At 41.9% G+C, this 21934-nt stretch overlaps 1 protein-coding gene across 3 annotated transcripts; it reads left to right on the plus strand.

Moving 5' to 3' along the window:
- Nucleotides 1-117: 117 nt before the first annotated feature.
- Nucleotides 118-20008, plus strand: LOC103459241 (sodium- and chloride-dependent GABA transporter 2-like). 3 transcript variants are annotated; one of them, XM_081603833.1, is made up of 16 exons: nt 133-239; nt 485-682; nt 785-919; nt 1836-1976; nt 2122-2239; nt 3277-3327; nt 13313-13442; nt 14110-14244; nt 15853-15956; nt 16024-16148; nt 16331-16443; nt 16535-16672; nt 16835-16937; nt 18528-18628; nt 19235-19381; nt 19510-20008. In XM_081603833.1, exons 2-16 carry the CDS (start codon nt 493-495, stop codon nt 19681-19683), a joined length of 1905 nt encoding a protein of 634 aa, XP_081459959.1. In that variant the 5' UTR covers nt 133-239; nt 485-492; the 3' UTR covers nt 19684-20008. The 3 variants fall into 3 exon arrangements, with proteins under 3 accessions (XP_017158287.1, XP_081459958.1, XP_081459959.1); XM_017302798.2 differs by having other exon boundaries at nt 118-239; nt 16535-16937; XM_081603832.1 differs by lacking the exon at nt 3277-3327 and having other exon boundaries at nt 129-239; nt 16535-16937.
- The last annotated feature ends 1926 nt before the right edge of the window (nt 20009-21934 follow it).

Genomic DNA, 21934 nt, shown 5'->3' on the forward strand with positions numbered 1-21934 from the left:
TATTGTCTTTCGTCATGCAGGAAGACTTATCTGATTTAGGAATTTTAATTTGCAGCCACTACTGTAAACATTTCAGCAATTAGAAGTACTGTTGGAACATAATGTAACTTAATCCATCTTCTGTGGGACAGCCTCGCTTAGTCCCGTTGGACACGCCCCTTGTATAATAAGACTTGTCTTCAAACTTGCTCAGATAAACGAGAGGGATTTTATCTTAGATGCCTACAAGAATCACACTGGTAAGTAAAAACCATATGGGAAGTTTGCTTTTGACTAACTGAAACATTGTGGTAATTTACTAATAGCCGTTTAGGTGAGAAATTCTGATTAGATTTTTAAAGATTGGAGTTATCTGTTCTGCTTAACAAATATTAATAAAAAATGATCTTGATTTTGCATCTAAGCCTGTTCTTTTGTGTATGCATGTGTAAAAAGCTGGATGTGATACAACATATGTTTCATTTCATTTTTCCTTTGCCTGTAGGGGGGATTATGACAGAAGAAACAGACAAAAGGGGCTCTGCAGAAGAGCACGGGCAGGACAAGCAGGATCCTGAGGAGGGGGTTCAGCCCAGGGGAAAATGGGCCAACAATATGGAGTTTATTCTCTCCATGGCTGGGGAAATAATTGGCCTTGGAAACGTTTGGCGCTTTCCCTATCTGTGCTATAAAAACGGAGGAGGTAAGGGGGGGGCTGTGTTTGTGAAACACGTCCCATAATCAGAAAGGATTAAACAATTTCCTGAAAATAATCCGATTTCCTCATGAGAGTCTGTGATTCCAGGGGTCTTTCTCATCCCCTACTGTGTGTTCCTTTTCTGCTGTGGCATCCCTGTGTTTTTCCTGGAGACTGCGTTGGGCCAGTACACCAGTGAGGGCGGGGTGACCGCCTGGAGGAAAATATGTCCCATGTTCGAGGGTAAAAAAAAAAAAAAAAAAGCAGACATACAGAAGAAGTGATCGACCTTTGACAATAGCTGCTTTGTGCTGTCTCTGTCAATCTATTTATTAATTTTTTTGATTACCAAAGAGCGATACAATGAGATACAGAGCCTTTTAAGGGAGCTAATATCTTTTGATTGCAACCACAAACTTCATGGTCTTTTGTTTGCCAACTCAAAGAAGCACATCATTTTGAAGTGGAAGGGAAAAAGTGGCGTTCTTGTAAGATGAGAACTAAATTGAACTTTTTTGGCCTGCATCTAAACCTCTCAAACTGCACACAGCCATTAACATATCACGTCTCTCCGTGAAACACGTTGGTGGCCAGATGATGCTGTTGGGAAACTTTTCTTCAGCAGGTGCAGGAAAGCTGGTTGGAGTTGAGGCAGGAAGCAAAAAACATTTTGAGCTTGTGAGAGGCTGCAAAAGTATTGAATCTGGGATTGAGCTACGTATGTTTTTTTCCCAAATAAAAACCTGAAAAGTTTGACATGAATTTATATCCTCCGTTCTGTAGAAAAAAAATATTCCCTGCAGCATAATGACGCCGCCTTATTTTAGTGCGATGCATTAAAACGAACGTTGCCCTTTTATGATTGTTGTTGTGCTGCTTTTGTTGCTTTATCCAATAAAGCCTCGAGGAATTTCATTTTAAGTCTGCGTTTTGAACTTGACAAATTGCAGCACGTTGTGAGCAGGCCATTTTCGTTGGCAGTGATTAGCGTTAGTAGTTTATTATTCATAACTAGTGCCAACATGCAATCATCTTAAAATGCAGAGCAACTAGTCGTAACCCTTGCGAAATCTGAACAGCGTTCTCAAGATCAAACTGTATTCCAAAAAAAAGAAAAAAACCACCCACTTACCGTGTGAAAAATTCACTTTCCCTGCAGGGGTGGGGATTGCGTCCCAGGTGATTGTGATCTATTTGAACATCTATTACATTGTGGTTTTGGCTTGGGCTATCTTCTACCTAATAAACTCTTTCAAGAGCCCCCTGCCTTGGTCTTCATGTGCAAACCCGTGGAACACTGGTAAGGAAAAAAAGCCTCTTTAAACACATGTGTATTCACTTAGAAGGAAAGGACATGTTCTCCCAAAAAAGAAAATTCTCACACATGAAGTAACCTCTCCTTTTTTGTCTTCTTTTCTTGTGTTTTGATAACATTTACTTAACAGATGTTTGCTTTAGTCGACCTGGCTTGTTTGCCAACCCGGAGCTTTTTAATAAAGATTCCAACTGGTCGTTTCTGCACAACATCTCCGCAAGTGGCTACGAAGACTACTACAGTAACTTGTAAGTTGCATCTCTGCGCTCCCTGACGTTTTTGTTAGTGACGCTAAAACTGGAGAATGAAGTCGAAGACTGACAATGGTGAGATTTATGATGTGTTGGAACATGAGGGGACACACCCATCCTTTTCTGTCTTGAGGACGGGGAATCGTTTTCGATAAGTTTCCAAGTTGGGATTACAAATAAATGAGAGGTATTAAATTTGAAGGGCTTGCCAGGAAAGAGTCTTATAGTTCTAGAAAGAAGGTACGATTACTGGTAAGCACAGGATGAAAACAAGTATTTAAGTTAAATGATAAAAGTTTTTTCAGTCAGTTTGAACCTTCATTATCTTTGGAAGTGAATATTGTTGATGCATGAATTGAACAAATAAACCAACTCCTGCATTCCTGAAACAAATAGGGTTTTTTTTTTTGATTGGTTGGTTCAGCAGTATTCCCTTCTCACCACACTACAAAAACACCATAGCAATATATACTGCTCACAAAAATAAAGGGAACACTTAAACAACACAATATAACTCCAAGTAAATCAAACTTCTGTGAAATCAAACTGTCCACTTAGGAAGCAACACTGATTGACCCGACGAGGGTCCCAGTTGTCAATCAGTGTTGCTTCCTAAGTGGACAGTTTGATTTCACAGAAGTTTGATTTACTTGGAGTTATATTGTGTTGTTTAAGTGTTCCCTTTATTTTTTTTAGCAGTGGAGTTTAGAGAGAACTATATTGCTTCATCGATATAGTTATGGCTATAGAAATACGTAGCCAGAAATATACCATATACTATTGAACTTCTAATGTCTCTTCAACATTAGAAGGAGATCTTCTGGATTACACAAATATTGCAGCACAAATCTTCCCTGATGTTTGCTACCGAGGTAACAGGAAGGCCTAATTAGTCAGAAGATAATTTTTTTTAAAAAGAAACAGCCTTACTGTTACAAAGGCTTAATGTTTTTGAGCCACAATTCAAATTTGGTTTGATTAAATGTGGTTTGCTATTCTTAATATTCATGTTTCTTTTTGTTGTTTTTTTCCAGCAATGAAACTTTTCTTCTGAAAGTCAGCTCCCCAGAGGAGGAGTTCTGGGAGTAAGTAACAAACCTAAACGCACTTCATCTCCAAACTGTTTTCTCACTTTCCCGTAGCTTTGTATTCATTCGGCAATGATAGTGAGTTATACCGATAAATCAAAATGTTCCGTCTCTGTCACCAGACTCTGAACATTGCTCTCAACAGTCTTGATAGATTGTTCTGCTCACTCGAATAGGAGACCATCGGCACTGACAAGGCTTCAGGCGTCAACAGTGGCAGCTAGCAGTAACGTGATCTAAATGCTCAGTGCAAAATCATTTTCTTGTACTCAATGAAAAAAAGCATACAGTGTTCTGGGAACACGAATGGTTTGCGTCATTGAAAAAGGTCTCCTATGCATGAAATAATTTGCCATCATCGGAAGTTTTGGGAAATTCAGAGAATTAAAGTGTAACAGCTTCAATAGTCTGCGCCTTGAAAACATATATTAGTCATGGCACCATGTGGTTTCAAACTGCTCAACTGAAACTGGTGGTTATTTTTGGCTAGAGCATTAAGATTTTGTGTAATGACCGAAATGTCATGGTTGAGGCAGAGGCAGCAAGTAGATGATGAAAGTTTACTAAAAATGATGAACAAAAACATACAAAAAAAATAAAATAAAAATCACAGGAACACAGGTAGCCAGAGTAGAACAAAAACAGGAACCAGGAACAAAAAGCCAGCAGGATATCAACGAGGAAATAACAGAATATAATAGGAGGAACCAGCGAGGAGTGAGAGGATGAAATGTGCGTAAGTACTGGGAGAGTGAATACTGGAACAAAAGATGTGGGCTAATTAGCTAACTGGTTGCAGGTGTGAGGGGAGAGAGCTGAGAAGCAAAAGAGAGAGAGAGAGCGCCAGAGAAATTGACACGATGGAGAGTACATATACTGGGGACTAGGAAATTAATCTAAAATAAAAGAATAACTAGGCACAAGACATAATTAAACATAAACTAGAATCACTACATGACTAAACAGAAACAAGGTTGATCTAATCCAGTGGTCCCCAAACTTTTCCCTTCTCTGGTGGGGGGCCAGAGTCAGTTTGTAACAGAAAAAGTGCGACGATTGCAGGAGTGCCTTAATGTAAAAATATATTGTTTTCCAGAAAGCACAATCAAATAACCCTCTCTGGGTTCTTCACAGAAAAAATCCAGGAAGGATTATAGTCCGTATTTTCCGAACTATGAGCCACACCGGACTATAAGCCACAACCCCAAAGTTTTTTTGTGTGTTTTTTTTAAACCAGTAAACATGCACATTTAAGCCGCAGATATCTCTGCCGGTTTTCCGCAACGAGCGGGGTGGGGGGACGAACAGTCAGATAAGGCTTCTGCATGTTGATGTTTCCACTAAATACTGAATATGCCCTGTTTGGGTTGTCTTGGCCCTTTTATCGCAGCCTGTGGGGTTTTTCCCTGACTTGGAACGAGAACACGACCTGCTGAATGTGACAGGTAGCCAATCAGAAAGCACAGTGACGTAAGAACAGAGGGGAATCCCAAACAGCTGACACAGCGCAACTGAGTCCGGTGGATATCGGAGATGATATGTGGAAATGTTTATTATTAAATCTAAAAGGTCATTATTATGTTTATTCAGTTAAAAATGTTAACTATGAAAAAACATTCACCTCCAAATTATAGAGCGGCTGCTCCGTCGTCTTTTATCCACCGCCTTTTCTTTTTATTACATCTTTTATCTCTTAAAATGACTCCACAAACGATCACTACTGCTTCTACATTGTCATCCGTGTTTGCTTATTCTAAATTCCCGCTATGTTGGGGGATTTTACTGGATTATCCTCTGGAATCGGGATGTTCGTGACTGGAATCAGTTCGTGCCGTGTGGCTGAACACGAACCGATCGAACCTGTTGGACTTTTATCAGCTCTGTCGTCACATAGGTTTGGAGAATCGGCCGACAATTCTTAAATCTTGCCGTCTAAACCAGACTTGAGACTCAAAAGCTCTACTCCTCTCCTCTTGACCACTGCCCAAACGCTCGGACTCTGGTCGCTATGGTAACGTTTATATATCCCTTCAAAAATAATATACAGAAGCGCCACAAAAACGAACATTTTACTTTAGTGAAAATTTTAACTCACGATAATGACTAACGGGAGTCCTGAGCTTGTTTCTCTGCAACGAGACGGTCCCATCTGGGAGTGATGAGAGACAATAACACCCAAGGTGTTGCTTGAGCACAGCCTGCTTGAACCTTCATTGCCTCATTAGCAGCCGGTCGCCGCATGTTACGCAGAGCGGGCTTGTAATGTGGGACTCACCTACCGGTCCGGGATAAATCCATTCTCCTGTCTCTTCTCTGGGCCTTTTCCCCTTTGCAAAGAAACTTTCCAAAGACATCTGATCTGTTTCTTACTCATTTTGATGTTTGTGGGCTCAATGTTGGCACGCAAGTAACCAGACTTCCAATAATTCACTTCCTGCTAAAGAGCCCCCCCAGTGGTTGAAGAAAAATCAACCACCAGAAAAAACTCTGAATGCTTTCCGGTATTGTTCAGGGGGCCGGACCAAATGTGGAGGCGGGCCGGGTCCGGCCCGCGGTCCGTAGTTTGGGGACCACTGATCTAATCAAACAAAGAAACTACAGTGGTGGGAAGTACTGTACTTAAGTACAATTTTCGTGTATCTGTACTTTACTTAAGTAGATTTAATAATGGATACTTTCTACTTTTACTCCACTACATTTTACAGTAAGTATCTGTACTTTCTACTTCACTACATTTCTACAAAACTGTCGCGTTACTCGTTACATCCAAGTCGCGTTGCTCTTTTTTTCCGTTAAAATGTGAAGTTCAGGGACTTAAGGTGGCGCCGTAAAATCCGAGCAATATCGTAAGTGTCTGTTGTCACCCATCGCCTCCACCTTTACTCGCACGCGAAGCTCCAGACATGCGCAGTGGTTTCCTCTGAGCGAGTCTAATCATCAGTAATATAATAGCGCTACATAAATTGATATGGCGACATGTAAAATCAGCAGCGCTTCGCTTTCACAGACGGTGGGGACTTCGTCCAACTTTTAGCGTCACTTGGAAGGAAAGCTTAAAGAAAGGTAAGATCTGTGGACGTGATGCTAGCAAAGCTAGCTGTACTGACGTAGACACACATGTTGCATCTGAGATGAAAAAAAGTTGTCATTCATGCCCTGAATTATTGTGTGGAGGTGTTGACTGAGGTGTTGCAAATATGGGACAACGCTGGTACATTCAGGAACGATCCGATTCTTCTGGACGGATCTTTACTGATTGCATTTATTTAAGCTCTTAAGTATTTAATAACTAGTTTTTTATGGGAATGTGGATCTTTCAGATCAATTTGAGAAGCAATTTTGATAAGTAAAAGTTAATTTTTTTGTGTCACGTAGCGCGGGGTGCTGGTCTTGACTTGGTCTTGGGTCGGTGACCTTGACTACAACTCTGCTACTGGCTCCTTGGTTGCCTGTCCTCTCCCACCCACCTTCTTTCCATCCACTTTCTGTTGGATTTCTTTAAAAATAAAAGCCACTAGTAGCAAAAAAAAAAAGTGAAGTTTATATTATGTTAGGACAGGAGACAAGATGTTTCCATCCCTGAAAGTATGATGCATAGAATCACATAGTAAGTAATCACATACTGTAAACATAATAAAAACATGCTTTATCTGTGGCATTGTTCATTAAAATGGCACATTTCTAATGTATTAAAATTAAATACGATCGGGACACTTAATGATATTAGCGATTAGGTAATCCATTCAGCAAGCACTTTTACTTTTAATACTTAAGTATTTTTAAAAGCCAGTACTTTTTTTTACTTTTACTTAAGTACAAATGCTAATGTGGTAGTTTTACTTTTACTTGAGTACATTTTTGTCTGTGTATTTGTACTTTTACTTAAGTACATTTTTTGAGTACTTTCTCCACCACTGGTTAAAATAAACTTGAGGGTTATTCTCACCTCAAGTAAATTAGCACACGGGAGACGCAGTCTGTTACTCCAATTTCTCTCAGCTTATGAGAAACTGCAGAGCAACTGGCAGCTCAGAGTTCCCATGCACCACATACCGGTGAAACACCGTTACTGCACCCATCATCTTTAACCCCTGTTAACAAGTAAAATATTATTATTATTATTATTATTATTATTATTATTATTATTATTATTATTATTATCATCATAACCCCATAAACATTTAAATGCTCCTTTTTTAACTTTTTTTTCACACACCAGTGGGCATCACAAGAGGTTTGTTTGACTCATAGACCGGCCCAGGTCATGTTGTGGTTCCACTGACATTTGCTCTATGCCTGCTAGGAGATGGAACCCAAATAACAAATAAAAATGGGTGGGCGGTAAGTGGAGGGGCCAATGGTTCCCTGGCCCCTCCTGTTAAGCTGCGCAAATCACTGCCAGTTCAGACTTGCGGGAATAATGCATTTAGTGGCCACAGATTAATTTTTTTTTCAGAGCGCATGCTCACTGCGTGCTATTTTTACCCTTAGCAACAGTTGCCATGCTGCTGACAATGATGTCATCAGCATGACGTCAAATGATGTATGTGTCATGAGGCCCTTCTGAGGATGACTTTATGATGTCATTGAGTCCATGACATCCCCAACTGATCAGTTAATTCTCTGATCAGTTACGACAAATCAGTTAACAAGTCAGTCAACTCGAGATTCATTTGGACGTTTTAGCTCAGCACAATAAAGATGAACGACGAAAGCCCACAGAGAGAAATGGATGTGAAACCTAAGGTTTCTTTTTGGACGAAAGTGAAAAAGACATTGTCCAGCAAAGTTCATCCTGGTCAAAGAAGCCCAGATTACAAAAAGAGAAACTTTCTCAGTGAACTTTTGTGGGAAGTGATTGAAAAGGCTGCAGATGGACCAACTCTGCATCTTGTCCGACAAGTCTTTGAGGAACAACATAGCAAAATTTTGATCTTACTTTTGAGAAAAACTGGAGATATAAATGTGAACGTACTCTCTGAGGTTTCAGAAGAACTTGGTGAAAGGATTTTCCAGAGTCTTGCGAGAGATGCATTCCACTTTGCCAGTGGACTGCATTTAATCGCACTACTGGAACACCCAGTAGGACACCAAGTCATCGTGGAAAAATTCAAAAAGCACCTGGAGAATCCTGTTCCTCCAAAGAAAATGTTAGCGTCTACCAAAAGAAAGATCCGAAAGACTTTTTTTCCAACTGAAGACTTGTACGCAGATGAAAACTGCCTGAGTGAAGATTATACTCAGGAAACCATGGACCCTGAACAATTTTTGAGGGACGCAAACAGGATGGGATTCAGACATGGAACAGAAGAAGAAAGGAGAGTTATGGTTCAAAATATTCTTTGGAGATTGATTTACAAGTCCAGTTACAGATCTAGCTATGGGCATTACAAAAGGAAGGACACCGAACCGGTCCAGAGAAAGCTTGCTCCAAAAATATGGAAAGAAGTCAAGGATATAGATTTTGTCTTTTATGACAAAATGGAAAAAAAAGCCTGCCGAGACATCCTGCAGCTTCTCTGGGGCAATGAAGACGCAGTTAGAGAACTGCTCTTCAAAATGATCAAAAGCAACAACCCAATAGTGATTTACAAGGTTGTGGAATGCTTTAAAAGAACCCTTGCACGACCACGAAAAGTCAATCTCAAAGACACCTTTCTTCAAAAGGCATGGGGCCTCATCAAAAAGGCTGCGGGTTGTGGAGACAATCTAGACGAAGAAGAGAGGCAAGAGCCCACCAAGAGTGGATCAAATGTGTTTAGTCCACACTTAGCTGGGCCTCTAAATTTGGTCAACTCAGAGGTTGGTACTGACTTGGAGGAGTCAGGGCCGAACTCAGAGTCAGGGCCCGCCTCAGAGTTAGGACCCGTCTCCGAGTCAGGACCCGTCCCCGAGTCAGGACCCGTCTCCGAGTCTGGACCCGCCTCAGCGTCAGGACCCGCCTCAGTGTCAGGACCCGCCTCAGCGTCAGGACCCGCCTCAGCGTCAGGACCCGCCTCAGCGTCAGGACCAGCCTCAGTGTCAGGACCTGCCTCAGAGTCAGGGCCTGTCACCGAGTCAGGACAGAACTCTGAGACGGGACCGACCTCTGAGACGGGACTTGCCTCTGAGATGGGACCTGCCTCTGAGATGGGACCTGCCTCTGAGATGGGACCCGTCTCCGAGATGGGACCCGTCCCCGAGTCAGGACCCGTCTCCGAGTCAGGATCTGCCTCAGAGTCAGGACCCGCCTCAGCGTCGGGACCGACCTCTGAGATGGGACCGACCTCTGAGACGGGACCGGCCTCTGAGACGGGACCTGCCTCTGAGACGGGACCGGCCTCTGAGACGGGACCTGCCTCTGAGACGGGACCTGCCTCTGAGTCAGGACCCGTCCCCGAGACGGGACCTGCCTCTGAGACGGGACCGGCCTCTGAGACGGGACCGGCCTCTGAGACGGGACCTGCCTCTGAGTCGGGACCTGCCTCTGAGACGGGACCGGCCCCAGAGACGGGACCGGCCTCTGAGACGGGACCGGCCTCTGAGACAGGACCGGCCTCTGAGACGGGACCTGCCTCTGAGTCGGGACCCGTCCCCGAGACGGGACCGACCTCTGAGACGGGACCTGCCTCAGAGTCGGGACCTGCCTCAGAGTTATGACCTGTCTCTGAGTCAGGACCTGTCTCCGACTCACGACAGACCTCCGAGTCCTCATGCCTAATCTCACCAACGTAGTGACACCTTGTCAGAAGTGTCAAAACTGTTCCTCAGCAGAACTTCGCAACTTACCAGAGCGGATGATTATGGCCTTAAAGATTGCTTGCAAGTTTTCAATCTGAGAATACCGGAAACCTTTAGTCATCCATTGTTACAGTGAGAGCAAGACGGGTAGATTGACCCGAAGAATCAGAATTGGAGGCCGAGGGAACGATGGCCCACTGGGAGGCTAGAAGGGGTTCGAAGAAGGAGAGAAGGTGGGGGGCTGACGTATCGTTAGAGAGGTGGGGGGCGGGGGAAGCAAAGGATTGAACGAAGGAGAGACATTGAGGGGGGGCTAGTGTACCATGAGAGGAACACTAGCCCACCGTCAATGTAGAGATAGATGTGAGGGGTCAAAGAGGGTGGGGCCGGTCTAGCGTACCGTTGAGTGCTGGGGAGGCGGACAGACAGCAAATTGCAAGAAGGGGGAGGAGGTTTGGCTGTAGAAGGAGGGGGCAAAGGAGAGACATTGGGGGGGTTAGTGTACCATGAAGGTACACTAGCCCCCCCTCAATGTAGAGATAGATGTGAGGGGTCAAAGAGGGTGGGGCCGGTCTAGCGTACCGTTGAGTGCTGGGGGGCGGTTGAACGGCAAATTGCAAGAAGGGGAGGAGGTTTGGCTGTAGAAGGAGGGGGCGAAGGAGAGACATTGGGGGGGTTAGTGTACCATGAAGGTACACTAGCCCCCCCTCAATGTAGAGGTAGATGTGAGGGGTCGAAAAGGGTGGGGCCAGTCTAGCGAACCATTAAGTGCTGGGGGGGGCAGGCGGACGGCGAATTGCACGAAGGGAGAGGAGGTCTGGCTGTATGTAGAAAGAGGGGGGCGAAGCAGAGACATTCGGGGGGGCTAGTGTACCATGAGAGGTACTCTAGCCCCCCCTCAATGTAGAGGTAGATGTGGGGGGTCAAAAAGGGTGGGGCCAGTCTAGCGAACTATTAAGTGCTGGGGGGGGGGGCAGACGGACTGCGAATTGCAAGAAGGGGGAGGAGGTCTGGCTGTATGTAGAAAGAGGGGGGCGAAGGAGAGACATTCGGGGGGCTAGTGTACCAGGAGAGGTACACTAGTCCCCCCTCAATGTAGAGGTATATGTGAGGGGTCAAAGAGGGTGGGGCCGGTCTAGCGTACCGTTGAGTGCTGGGTGGGGGGGGAAGGCCGGACAGCGAATTGCAAGAAGGGGGAGGAGGTCTGGGTGTAGAAGGAGGGGGGTGAAGGAGAGAATTAATCCCCCCCGATCCACCTATAAATGCTATTTATATAATTAGGGCTATTGTAAGCAAAAATTTTAGTAATCGCGTAATCTATCGATTATTCTTACTATTAATCGAGTAATCATATAAAAAAAACTGACAAAATAACGAATTGGTAAATCTGGCATAACAGCAGTGTTACTATCGGATATCAATATCAGTCCAATTTTTCATTTTTGAGCTTCCCTAACAGATACTTTTTTGTTGTTTAGAAAACTAACCTGTAATAATAACAACTCGTTTTCTAAGTTAATCTGAGAAAAAGTCTAAGAAGAGAAAAAGAATAAGACTGACATGACACCGTCATAAACATCTGTCATGGACATGAATAAGTCTTCATAAATATTTATGACTGTTGTCATAAAGCGTCATTCAGTAAATCATGACACTTTTAATACAAAGTTGACATTATTGAAAATGTCTTTGTTTTGACAACTTGACATTAATCTAGACAAAATGATTAATGATTGATTAATAGTATTCAGCAGGTTGTTTTCTAATGTATTAAAATTAAATATGATCGGGACACTTAATGATATTAGCGATTAGGTAATCCATTCAGCAAGCACTTTTACTTTTAATACTTAAGTATTTTTAAAAGCCAGTACTTTTTTACTTTTACTTAAGTACAAATGCTAATGTGGTAGTTTTACTTTTACTTGAGTACATTTGTGTCTGTGTATTTGTACTTTTACTTAAGTACATTTTTTGAGTACTTTCTCCACCACTGGAAACTAAGCATCACAGAAATATAAAAAACAAGCACCAAAACAACTCAAACAACCCAAAATCCTGACATGAAACCTACTTTGTTACCAAATATGTTTTGAAACAGTTTTTGACCCTCTGCCTGTACAGCTGGATGGAGAAAAGCAAAATAGTAGAATTGCATAAAAGATTTCAGAACCATCTTTTGTATGGGATTCTATAGAATACCTTCTCTAACCCCCCTTATGGTTGAGGTGTGTTGTTGTAGATGTAGAAACTAATCTCCAATATAATCATCACACTCTAAAATACTTTGCATCAAATTAGAACGATGAAATATTTGGAAAAAAAAAACAATCTACCTCTTTATCTGTGAAAAAGACACCTTAAAATGTAAGTTTTTTTTTTTTTTAATAGTTTCACAAAAACATGTTTTAAGGTAGTTTGTTATTTTTAAAGGTAGTGGTACAATTTATACAGCAAGTAATTTGTTCACTTTTCTTTTCTTTTTTTTTAACTAGACCTACAAAGTAAAATTGAAAGGAAGGCAAAGTCTTTCACACAGAAATATTGTTTAAATACCAAAAGGACAGTGCCACTGTGTTGCTTCACTTCAACAAAAATAACTAGCTACAATAGAAGTTTGTTGGTCATAAACTCATCACTTGTCCCCCGACTGATTCACACATTTGAAGCGTGAGAAAAGCGCTGCCGTTTCGTCATCGGCGTGTTGAACTGCCGCTGACATCCCTCAGCAGCAGCAGCTCTTAATTCTTTCCTCAAATCATGAGGTCAGTCTGACGCTCAGTGTGCAGCATTAGAATGCGAAGCCAACAGGAGGCCAAACAAAGTCATCCAAAGTCAACAGAGAAACCGAGCCTCTTGCATTCCTTAGCAACAGATACATTTTTAGCTCGCAACTTTGATTAACTGTTGTGTGCTTTTCATCTTGTTATCGCTTTGAAAAAGTTTGAAACTCAGATGCTGCTCTTCACGTGATCGTCTCCTGATTTGTCGTGTTGGGAAATCTTTTTTAGCTGTGATGGGAAAAATATGTTGTTGGGTTTTTTTTTTCTCGAGCCCCTGTGAGTTTACTGCACAAAGTAAAGTATTCCACGACAAACGTGACATCATTTCTACGGCGGTATTCACAAGGAGAGCTCTGGAGATTTATTTAGGGTCATGGATAAATAAGTGGAGACATCAAAAAGACAAAAAAAAATCTGCATCATTGTTTTTTTTGCTCTGTTTATGATTAAAATCGATTGCGTTTTTCTTTTCTGCACAGAAACCGTGTGTTGAGAATGTCACATGGCAGCGGTTTGGGTGATGTCCACTGGGACTTGGCTCTGTGTCTCCTGTTTGCCTGGGTGATTTGTTACTTCTGCATCTGGAAGGGAATCAAAACCACCGGAAAGGCAAGCGACTTTGTTTGGATTTAATTCAGAACGTTGCGTCCGGGTGTCAAAGTGCCCAGCAGCTCCCTTTAACCTCCCTTCTTACTAATCCTTCTTTAATCTCTTTACCTTTTTGTCATAGAACTAGATTCCTCATAATTCACAGTCGTTTTATATGAAGCAGAAACGAATGAAACTCAGAAAAACCAAGTACATTTACATTTAATCATTGGTTGCTATGAATAATTAAAGACACATGCAGTCAATTAAAAGTAAACTCCTCATTGTGATGTGATGTTATGCTACATCAGTGAAATGTGAATTAAATCTTCTAGGGTTCGTTCTACAGTTATAACAAAGACACTTTCACCAGTAATAGCGCATGAAAAAAGTTTGAATATTCCACTACCGTACAGCCTGAGGGCAACAACGGCAAGAGAAAGAACAGGCTGTCAGAAGCTTTCAGCAGTTTAAAGTTCATATGTTCTCATCAGGAAGTGATGCTTTAACACGATTGATGTTTTCCACTTCTGTAACTTTGGCTAAAGAGACGTCTTGTTTTCTAGCCAGGTGTACGTGTACTGACTGTTTTCCCGCTCGAGCAAATCAATAAACATATTTACACCTACCAATTTGCCCACTTGCTATAATAAACTGGTAATATCCTTTTTTTTGTTTTTTTTCATAGGTTGTGTACTTCACTGCTACGTTCCCGTACCTGATGCTGTTCATCCTGTTTATCCGTGGGGTGACGCTCCCAGGAGCAGCAGACGGCCTCAAGTATTACCTCAAACCTAACTTCAGCAAGCTCGCTGAACCCAATGTAAGGAATCACTCTTGTAAATTGCTTTTTATTTATTTATTTTTTTTAACAATGTTTTTCTCTGAAGCAAAATTCCAAGCAGAAATTTCAAGATGCACAGCAATCCCACGGTCCGCACTGAAGCACAGGCCTGTTCTGTTCCGAACACACACACACACACACGCACGCACACACACACACACACACACACACACACACACACACGCACGCGCGCGCGCGCACGCACGCACGCACGCACGCACGCACGCACGCACGCACGCACGCACACACACACACACACACACACACACACACACACATCCCTTTGTTGGATTCCACTCCGTTTAACGGGATAACTCAACATCTTGTTATCCCATAACGCCCACTTCTTTCTTTTCTTTTTTTCTTTTCCTGTTGCGAGACTTGGTCAGAAGATAGAAAGCGAACCCGGCATCCTCTTCACTTGCAGAAATATGCGGCAACGTAAACATTCTGGAGTAAATAAAATCAGTTTTTGAGAGTTAAGACACATGTTGTGAGGCTTAGCCCAGCATCCCCCTTAAAATGGATAAATGCTGTTATCCACTTTTGGCAAAAAAAAAACAACTTATATTTATTTTGATGTATTTTGATTATAATGACTTAAAGCTAATGGAATCCTTAGAAAATTAGACTGGAAGACTAATTTGTAATCCAGAAAAGTCAGTTGTAGCAGACATGCACGTCTCGTTCAGCACATGGTCATGTAAAGATCTCTTGTATTCACAAATATGGATGTGACACTACATGTACACTCAATAGGAATCAATGATTGAAGAAGGAAGTCCCTGATTACAAAAGAAAACACATATTTTGCACCCAGCTAATGCTGACAAGTCTAATCATGAAAAACGCCTTTAAAAGATGCATGTATGTTTTTTTGGGCTATTGGTCAAACATGAGGGGGAACAAAGCAAGCGCATTAGGAATGTAGGCAAAAGTTCTGTGTAGCTGAGCACATTTACGCAATGCCAGATGTTCACAAAAAAAAAACAGACTGGTCTTCTGAGCCTCACTTCATCATAAAAGCATGTGTTTTTGCTTGAACTGCCTTGGAAATTGTGATTGATTGATTGATTGTGATTGAGTTCTGGCCTGTATCTGGCATGTGCTGATAGTAAGAATGTGTTTCCTGTCACTGTGTCTGTGTGAATCTGTGACAAAGGGAAGCGGAAAGCATTTGGTCTGGGGTTGAGTTCGAACAGAAAGACAGCTGATGCTTTGTGCAGCGGCAAATTCAGGGATCTTTAGTTGCAGATTTAGACCCCCATTTTGGCCCTAAGGCAAGGAAATCGCCAAGCCCATTGTGAATGCTTAAGAAAGGGTCTGCACATCGCTTTGAAAACTCGCCAGTTCTATGGTTTGATGTCCAAGATCTCTGGAGCTGTCAATATTAACCAGATGCTGGCAGAGAAAACAGACAGGCGTGTAAACAAATCCAACACAACACCAGTTCAGTGCTGTGTTGAAATACGTCGACTCTGTGGCTGTAATGTCACAAAAGCTGAAACTGTAAAAACTGTATCACTGCAAATTAACATGTGGCCCCTAAAAGTCTTTCAACTAATTCCCCCTCCCCATCCTCTCCAGGTGTGGTGTGACGCGGGGACGCAGGTCTTCTTTTCCTATGCCGTGTGTCAAGGAGTCCTGACGGCTCTGGGAAGCTACAACAAGTACAACAACAACTGCTACAAGTCAGTGTTGTCGCACCCAAACATCGTTTAACACGTCACTCGACTAACTTTCCGTCTGTGTTCGCAGGGATTGCTTGGTGCTGTGTTGTCTGAATAGCGCGACTAGTATCTTCGCCGGCTTCGCCGTCTTTTCCATAATTGGATTCATGGCTCACGACCTCAATATTCCCATAAGCGACGTTACCGCCAGCGGTGAGCCGACTGCGCCTCTCCCACACCATCTGTTACTCTTCTTCCCCAACACTTTACTGGCAGTGTGTGTCTGGCATAAATTAGGCAATAGTTGAATTCCTTAGCTGTGGCAGTAAGCAATGATCTCCACAAGATGGCACCCTTTTTAAAGAGATTAAAACGTGTGCTGTTCTCCCCTGCAGGTCCTGGTTTGGCCTTCATCGCCTATCCCAGGGCTCTGTCGCTGCTTCCCGGTTCATCCTTCTGGGCCGTGCTCTTCTTCCTGATGATTCTCTTCCTGGGTCTCGACAGTCAGGTATTGCACTCACTGGAGTCAAGCGCTGTAGCTACAGGCCACCCACATCGTCGCCGTTAGTAAGCATGTAAATACAACGTCCACCTCACAGTTTGTGTGTGTGGAGAGCCTGGCCACAGCCATCACTGACCTGTTCCCAAGTCGTCTGAGGAGACCGGGCGCCAGGGAGATCCTGGTCCTGGTCATTGCAGTTACTTGCTTCCTGTTGGGGCTGCCGTTTGTCACAGAGGTGAGCTGGATGCTAAATATCAGCACTGTTTGTCCAGTACGTTTTCTTTTCCCCCTAATTGAGAGGAACGGAGGTGACGTAGGAATGAATGCTAATGGAGGACTATTGAGGTGTTCATTTGTAACATCTCCCCTGTTCTTAATGACTGGACTTCATTTTCAGGGAGGGATAGGTCTGTTCCGTATTGTCGACACCTTTGGTCCAAGCGGAACCAGCCTCCTCCTCATTGCTTGTGCAGAGACCCTTGTTGTTTCCTGGGTTTATGGTAAGTCTCTGGCTGGCAACATTTGCATAATGATTTATTAATTTGCGCAGCGATGGCAGTGAATTACTACGGAAGAGGATTAGGGCCACTGGAAAAAAAAAAAAAACAGTTCTGACTTTAATCTCAGAATTCTGACATTAAAGTCAGAATTCTGAAATTAAAGTCAGAACTGTTTTATTTTTTTTCCAGTGGCCCTAATCCTCTTCCGTAGAATTACAGATGCTCTTTATGCTTCTCCATATTAACTTGTTCAATGGAAAACTTATGTAGCTGCTGATTTAAAATGTGTCCTACATATCAGTCATGGCAAAAAACAAAACAAAACAAACATTTGTCATCTGAGGGCAATGAGATGACTAATTAAAGTTTTTTTTTTTTAGAAGCTTCACAAAAGATTTTGTGTTTGAAGGTTAAAATCGGAGGATTTATTTTAATCACCTCGTTTCTTTGCAAGCTGTGCATGAGATTCTAACAGCCTGAGTTCTTTGAGGTAAAGCCCCCTAGTTTTATTGCACTGCAGTAGATTTAGAGCATAAGTATATAGTATGTTTTAATAGCTTCTCTTCAAAACTAGCTGCCCACCTGCTTGTAGCATGCTTCGTTTTGAAACAGCATTACCGTAGACTGAACTTTTGTGCACTTTTTAGGTTCCACTTCTCGACTATCAGTGTTTTTGCCAGTATAGATCTTTCCAAGCAGACTTTTTCCTTCCTTTCTAACCAAGTCCACCGTCTTTGCCTTGATATTTAACACTTGGCAAGTCCTTAATAACAGCGTGCTAGCTAAATGGATTTAGACTGGTCCTAGTTTCTTCACCTCTCGGTGCTCAGATAATCTATTTATTTAAATGTCTTTCTCTAAGGAATCTAGTGCCATGCATCAGCTGATGTATACCTCTTCTAAAAATCTCATTCTGCAAACCTAGCGAGCGGCGTTTCATTTCCAAAATAACCTCCCTTCACGGAAACTGCAAACTGACGAAATCGATCATCAGATTCTGCAGCGCCTTTCTTCTCTCAGTTTGAGATATTTGGCCACTTGGTTTCCCCCTTTCCAGTCCTACGCTTTTTCTTAGCACGCGCAGAAATATTCTCTCATCTAAATCTAATCGAGAACCCCCCTCGGTTTCCTTCACCGCGGAGATGTAAAGACGTCTCAGGGTTGATTACTGCATCGAGTGGCGACTTTGTGTGCTGTTTGGAGAAAAACAATCTGCGGACGTTGTTCCATTCAGACGATCTCTAATATCAGTTTCCCTCCCGTATCTAATGTCTCTGCTTCTCTCTATGGCAGCTTGAAGCGAGCAGCTCTTATGTCAAATTCCCATTTTCCTCATCCCCTCGCCGTTTGCACGATTTCTCGGGAAGTCGGGTTTTTTTTCCTCATTTTGGGTGGCAATTCGCTGTAAATTGGCAATACGTGGACGTGCATTTTAATGTCCCTATAAATCCGGTCCATAATTACACTTTAGTGTTTGCTGTTTTTTTTTTTTATACATATTTATTCTCAGTACCATGTTTAAAATCAGTACTGTTTGAAGGTTTGAAGGTGGAAAGATATTCCTTTCATCCTCCACTTATCACTTTGTAGGTGCGGATCGTTTCTATGACAACATTGAGGATATGATTGGGTACAGACCATCCCCGGTTCTAAAGTACTGCTGGATGTTTGTGACCCCACTCATATGTGTGGTGAGTTTTCTTTTATGTGTGCATTTCTACTTTTACGTCAGATTGCATTCCTTTTCTACCCTACGATATTTCTGAGCGGATTTTAATTCCCATCTCACGTTTTGCATATCATATTTAACACCACAAAATAGTCATGTAAAACTTAAACATTACCGAGTTTGTTTTAAAGGTACTTTTATTTTGTAACACGGGGTGGATAATTACTAAAAGGATCTGTGAACTAGACTCCATAATTGTCAGTAAAAACTAAAAAATAATTCTAGAGATGCACCACGTAGAATTTTATGGCCAATTTCTGGTATAAAGTTTTGAAATATCGATACTGCTTTTAGTCAATTTTAAATTGTCTTTAGGAACTATAATACAGAAAGATATAAGAACATCATTTGAAATATTTTTTAGCAGAAGTTGTGAGCGAACAGTTGGTTTAAAACAGGTTTTATAATTACTTCTAAAATAAAAAGACAACATGACTCGACTTGATATTTTTTACCCTCGATTTTGGTCATTTAGTTTTAAAATGCATCTCTTCTACATTCCTCTTGCATCTGGCTGTGCTACAGTCCAGATCCTGACTTGACTTGTGTTGTTTTTCTCAAATCCAAGGCTACATTGCTGTACAACTTGGCGACCGACAGCCCACAGAGTGTGTACAGTGAACTGTTTGGATCGTCGGCCTCTACAATAGCTGCTCTACTAATTGCAACTCCACTGATATGCATTCCGGTGTATATTTTCATCGCTCTGCGCAGGGTGAGTAAACGCAAACCCACGTTCGATTAAGGTTACGTTGTGCCAAAAGGGTCCAAAGTTGGATTTCGAAATGTCTCGTGAAACATCTCTACACAACAATTCAATGACGTTTCCCTTCCCACTGTAAGGACCCGAACAACATGACCACGCCGTCTAAAGACCTGCGACAGGTTTCCCCCGATAAGCCGGTTCTGACCTTGTGCAACCTGGTCATCTTTCAAGCACAACGGCGGCCAAACAGAAATCCGGAGGAAAGAAACACGAAGACGGCAGAGGAATTGACATCGTTTGGCATTGATTGATGATAACAAGTCTGTATTTCATAATAAAATATTGCCAATATTTTATTAATGTGCAAACATTTGAGGGAGACTTGTCTGTTATCCAAATGAAATACTCACCATATGTTTATATCCGGTTGGCTTTACTCCTACAAGCCTGCATAAATGAACTAAAAAGTGTTTAATGACATTTATTATATATAATTAAAGGCCATATATAATAATTCTCACATTGTTTCCTAGTCAAGTGTATTCAAACTGACCAGTTATATTAATCTGCAATGGTCTGGTGACCTGTCCAGCATGTATCCCGACCCTCACCCAAATTAAAATTTATGAAACTTTTGATTTTTTTTTCTTTTCTTTTTTTTGTAAAAACCCAAAAAGGTTTTCGGATTATTTTTTTCATCATCTCAACATTCAATTGAGACACTGGTGTGAAGACCACAATATGTGGATTAGACTTGGACTGAGATGTTCTACTTTGATTAGAGAGCACAGTGCCAAATTTACCATTTGGATCCTTTACCCCCCAAAGTTTAGGTAGAACTTCAGAGCAGAACACATTCCATCACAAGACGTATAGCATCATGTGGAGCAGAGTAGTAAAGTGCAAACAGACAGACAGGAGGTACAACGGCCAGAGTGTTAAGTTCCCACTTCGTCCAAAATGAATCACTGGACAACAAACCGAACCAGCAAAGAGTATTGGAACCAGAAGGGGGAAATATACTGTGGAGATGGGATTTGTAAAACAGATTAAAAAACATGAAAGCCAAAACTTAAGAGCTTCCTCAACGAAGTATAAGGTGTTCACATTTATGCAACCATGATATTACTGCACCCATCTATTTTTTTTTTTTTAAAGATTTCCCACCAAGTAGATTTATTCATAATGTTTTGTTAAACTGTGCAGTAAAACGTTGCAAAAAGTTATCAAATTTATCTCTTGTTTTACCTCGTAAAACAGCATCTTAAACAGCGCGTGCAAACTGCTCGGTCGCTCCAATGCTGCCGTTCGTGTTTACACTTAATGCAGATAATTGTAATTAACTTTATAAACTCTATTAAAAGAATCAATAAGTCCAATATCCTGTTGCTGCGTCTCTCTCTCTCTCTGCTTCTGTGCTCATTGATTCCTGACCACGCAGGATAAATAAATAGAACCAGTGGATCTCCTCTGTTCTGCCCGGATAATCCATTCCTTTCACACACGCACTTCTCTATTCTATTGTATGGTTTCACTTTGGCCTAAACGAGGATCCCGGAATTTACTTTAATTATTTTATTTTTAAAAAAACTCTGACTTTTGAAGATGAACCTATTCCAAGGTAATACCGAACGCAGCCATCTGTGTGATCCGAACCGGCGTTCAATTAACAGATAATTCCGCTCGGCTGTCTTCCCCCCTCACTCCCGCATCTCACCACTGTGACACTCGTATGACATCAACTGACTCTCCGCGCTGGGAAAAATTGCAAATTTGCCAATGAATCAGTTGAGCAACTCGAGTTAATGAGAGGATGAAAAACCAACAAGAAGTTCCCGGTGTTAGAACTCAGAGGTTCATCCCCACACAGCAGCAGCAGCGTAGCCAACCGTAGTTCAGTGTGTGATGAAACAAACCCTGTTATTTATTATTAGCATTTCTGACGATAGGTCTTTACATAACCTGGCACCATTTGAGGTGAAACGCTAAGAGTCATTGTAGTGGAAAAGCTCAAACATTTTATCCCATTCCAGCCTTTAGATGGACTGATATTACCAAAATGGGCAATAAATAGATGAGTAAATTGAAAATGAATGAATATATTTAGGAAATAAATACATACGTATTTGTTTTAATTACTTATTTGTCATGGAAACGCCACAGCATGGTGTTGGCTCCATGCTGTGGTGGTGGTGGCGAGTTCAGGGCAGTGTTAGATTTCCAAAACACAAAGTAGTCTCATCTGATCAGAGTACCTTTTTCCATGTGGTTGCCCTGCCAACAAATACTTTCTATTACGCATTGAATCTCTGCAGTTCCCTTTAGAGTCTCATGGCTGCTTCAGTGATTGAGGCCCTTTGAGTTTCAGCTGTGCTAACTCTTTCTATTCTTAGGTTGTGGACTGACTGACTCCTGAATGCAGTTTGCATCATTTCATAATAGATTTAAGAGAAAATGTCCACTTGTCATAGTACAAAATATACAAATTGAATATGTGCACATATCCTTTTCCTTCTACTTCTCGACTATGCGCTGCATTGCATTGCTCTTTTACCTAAACCG

The sequence above is a fragment of the Poecilia reticulata genome, chromosome 23 (assembly GCF_904066995.2).
Source record: "Poecilia reticulata chromosome 23, P_reticulata-male-v2, whole genome shotgun sequence".
Taxonomy (NCBI): Eukaryota; Metazoa; Chordata; class Actinopteri; order Cyprinodontiformes; family Poeciliidae; genus Poecilia; species Poecilia reticulata.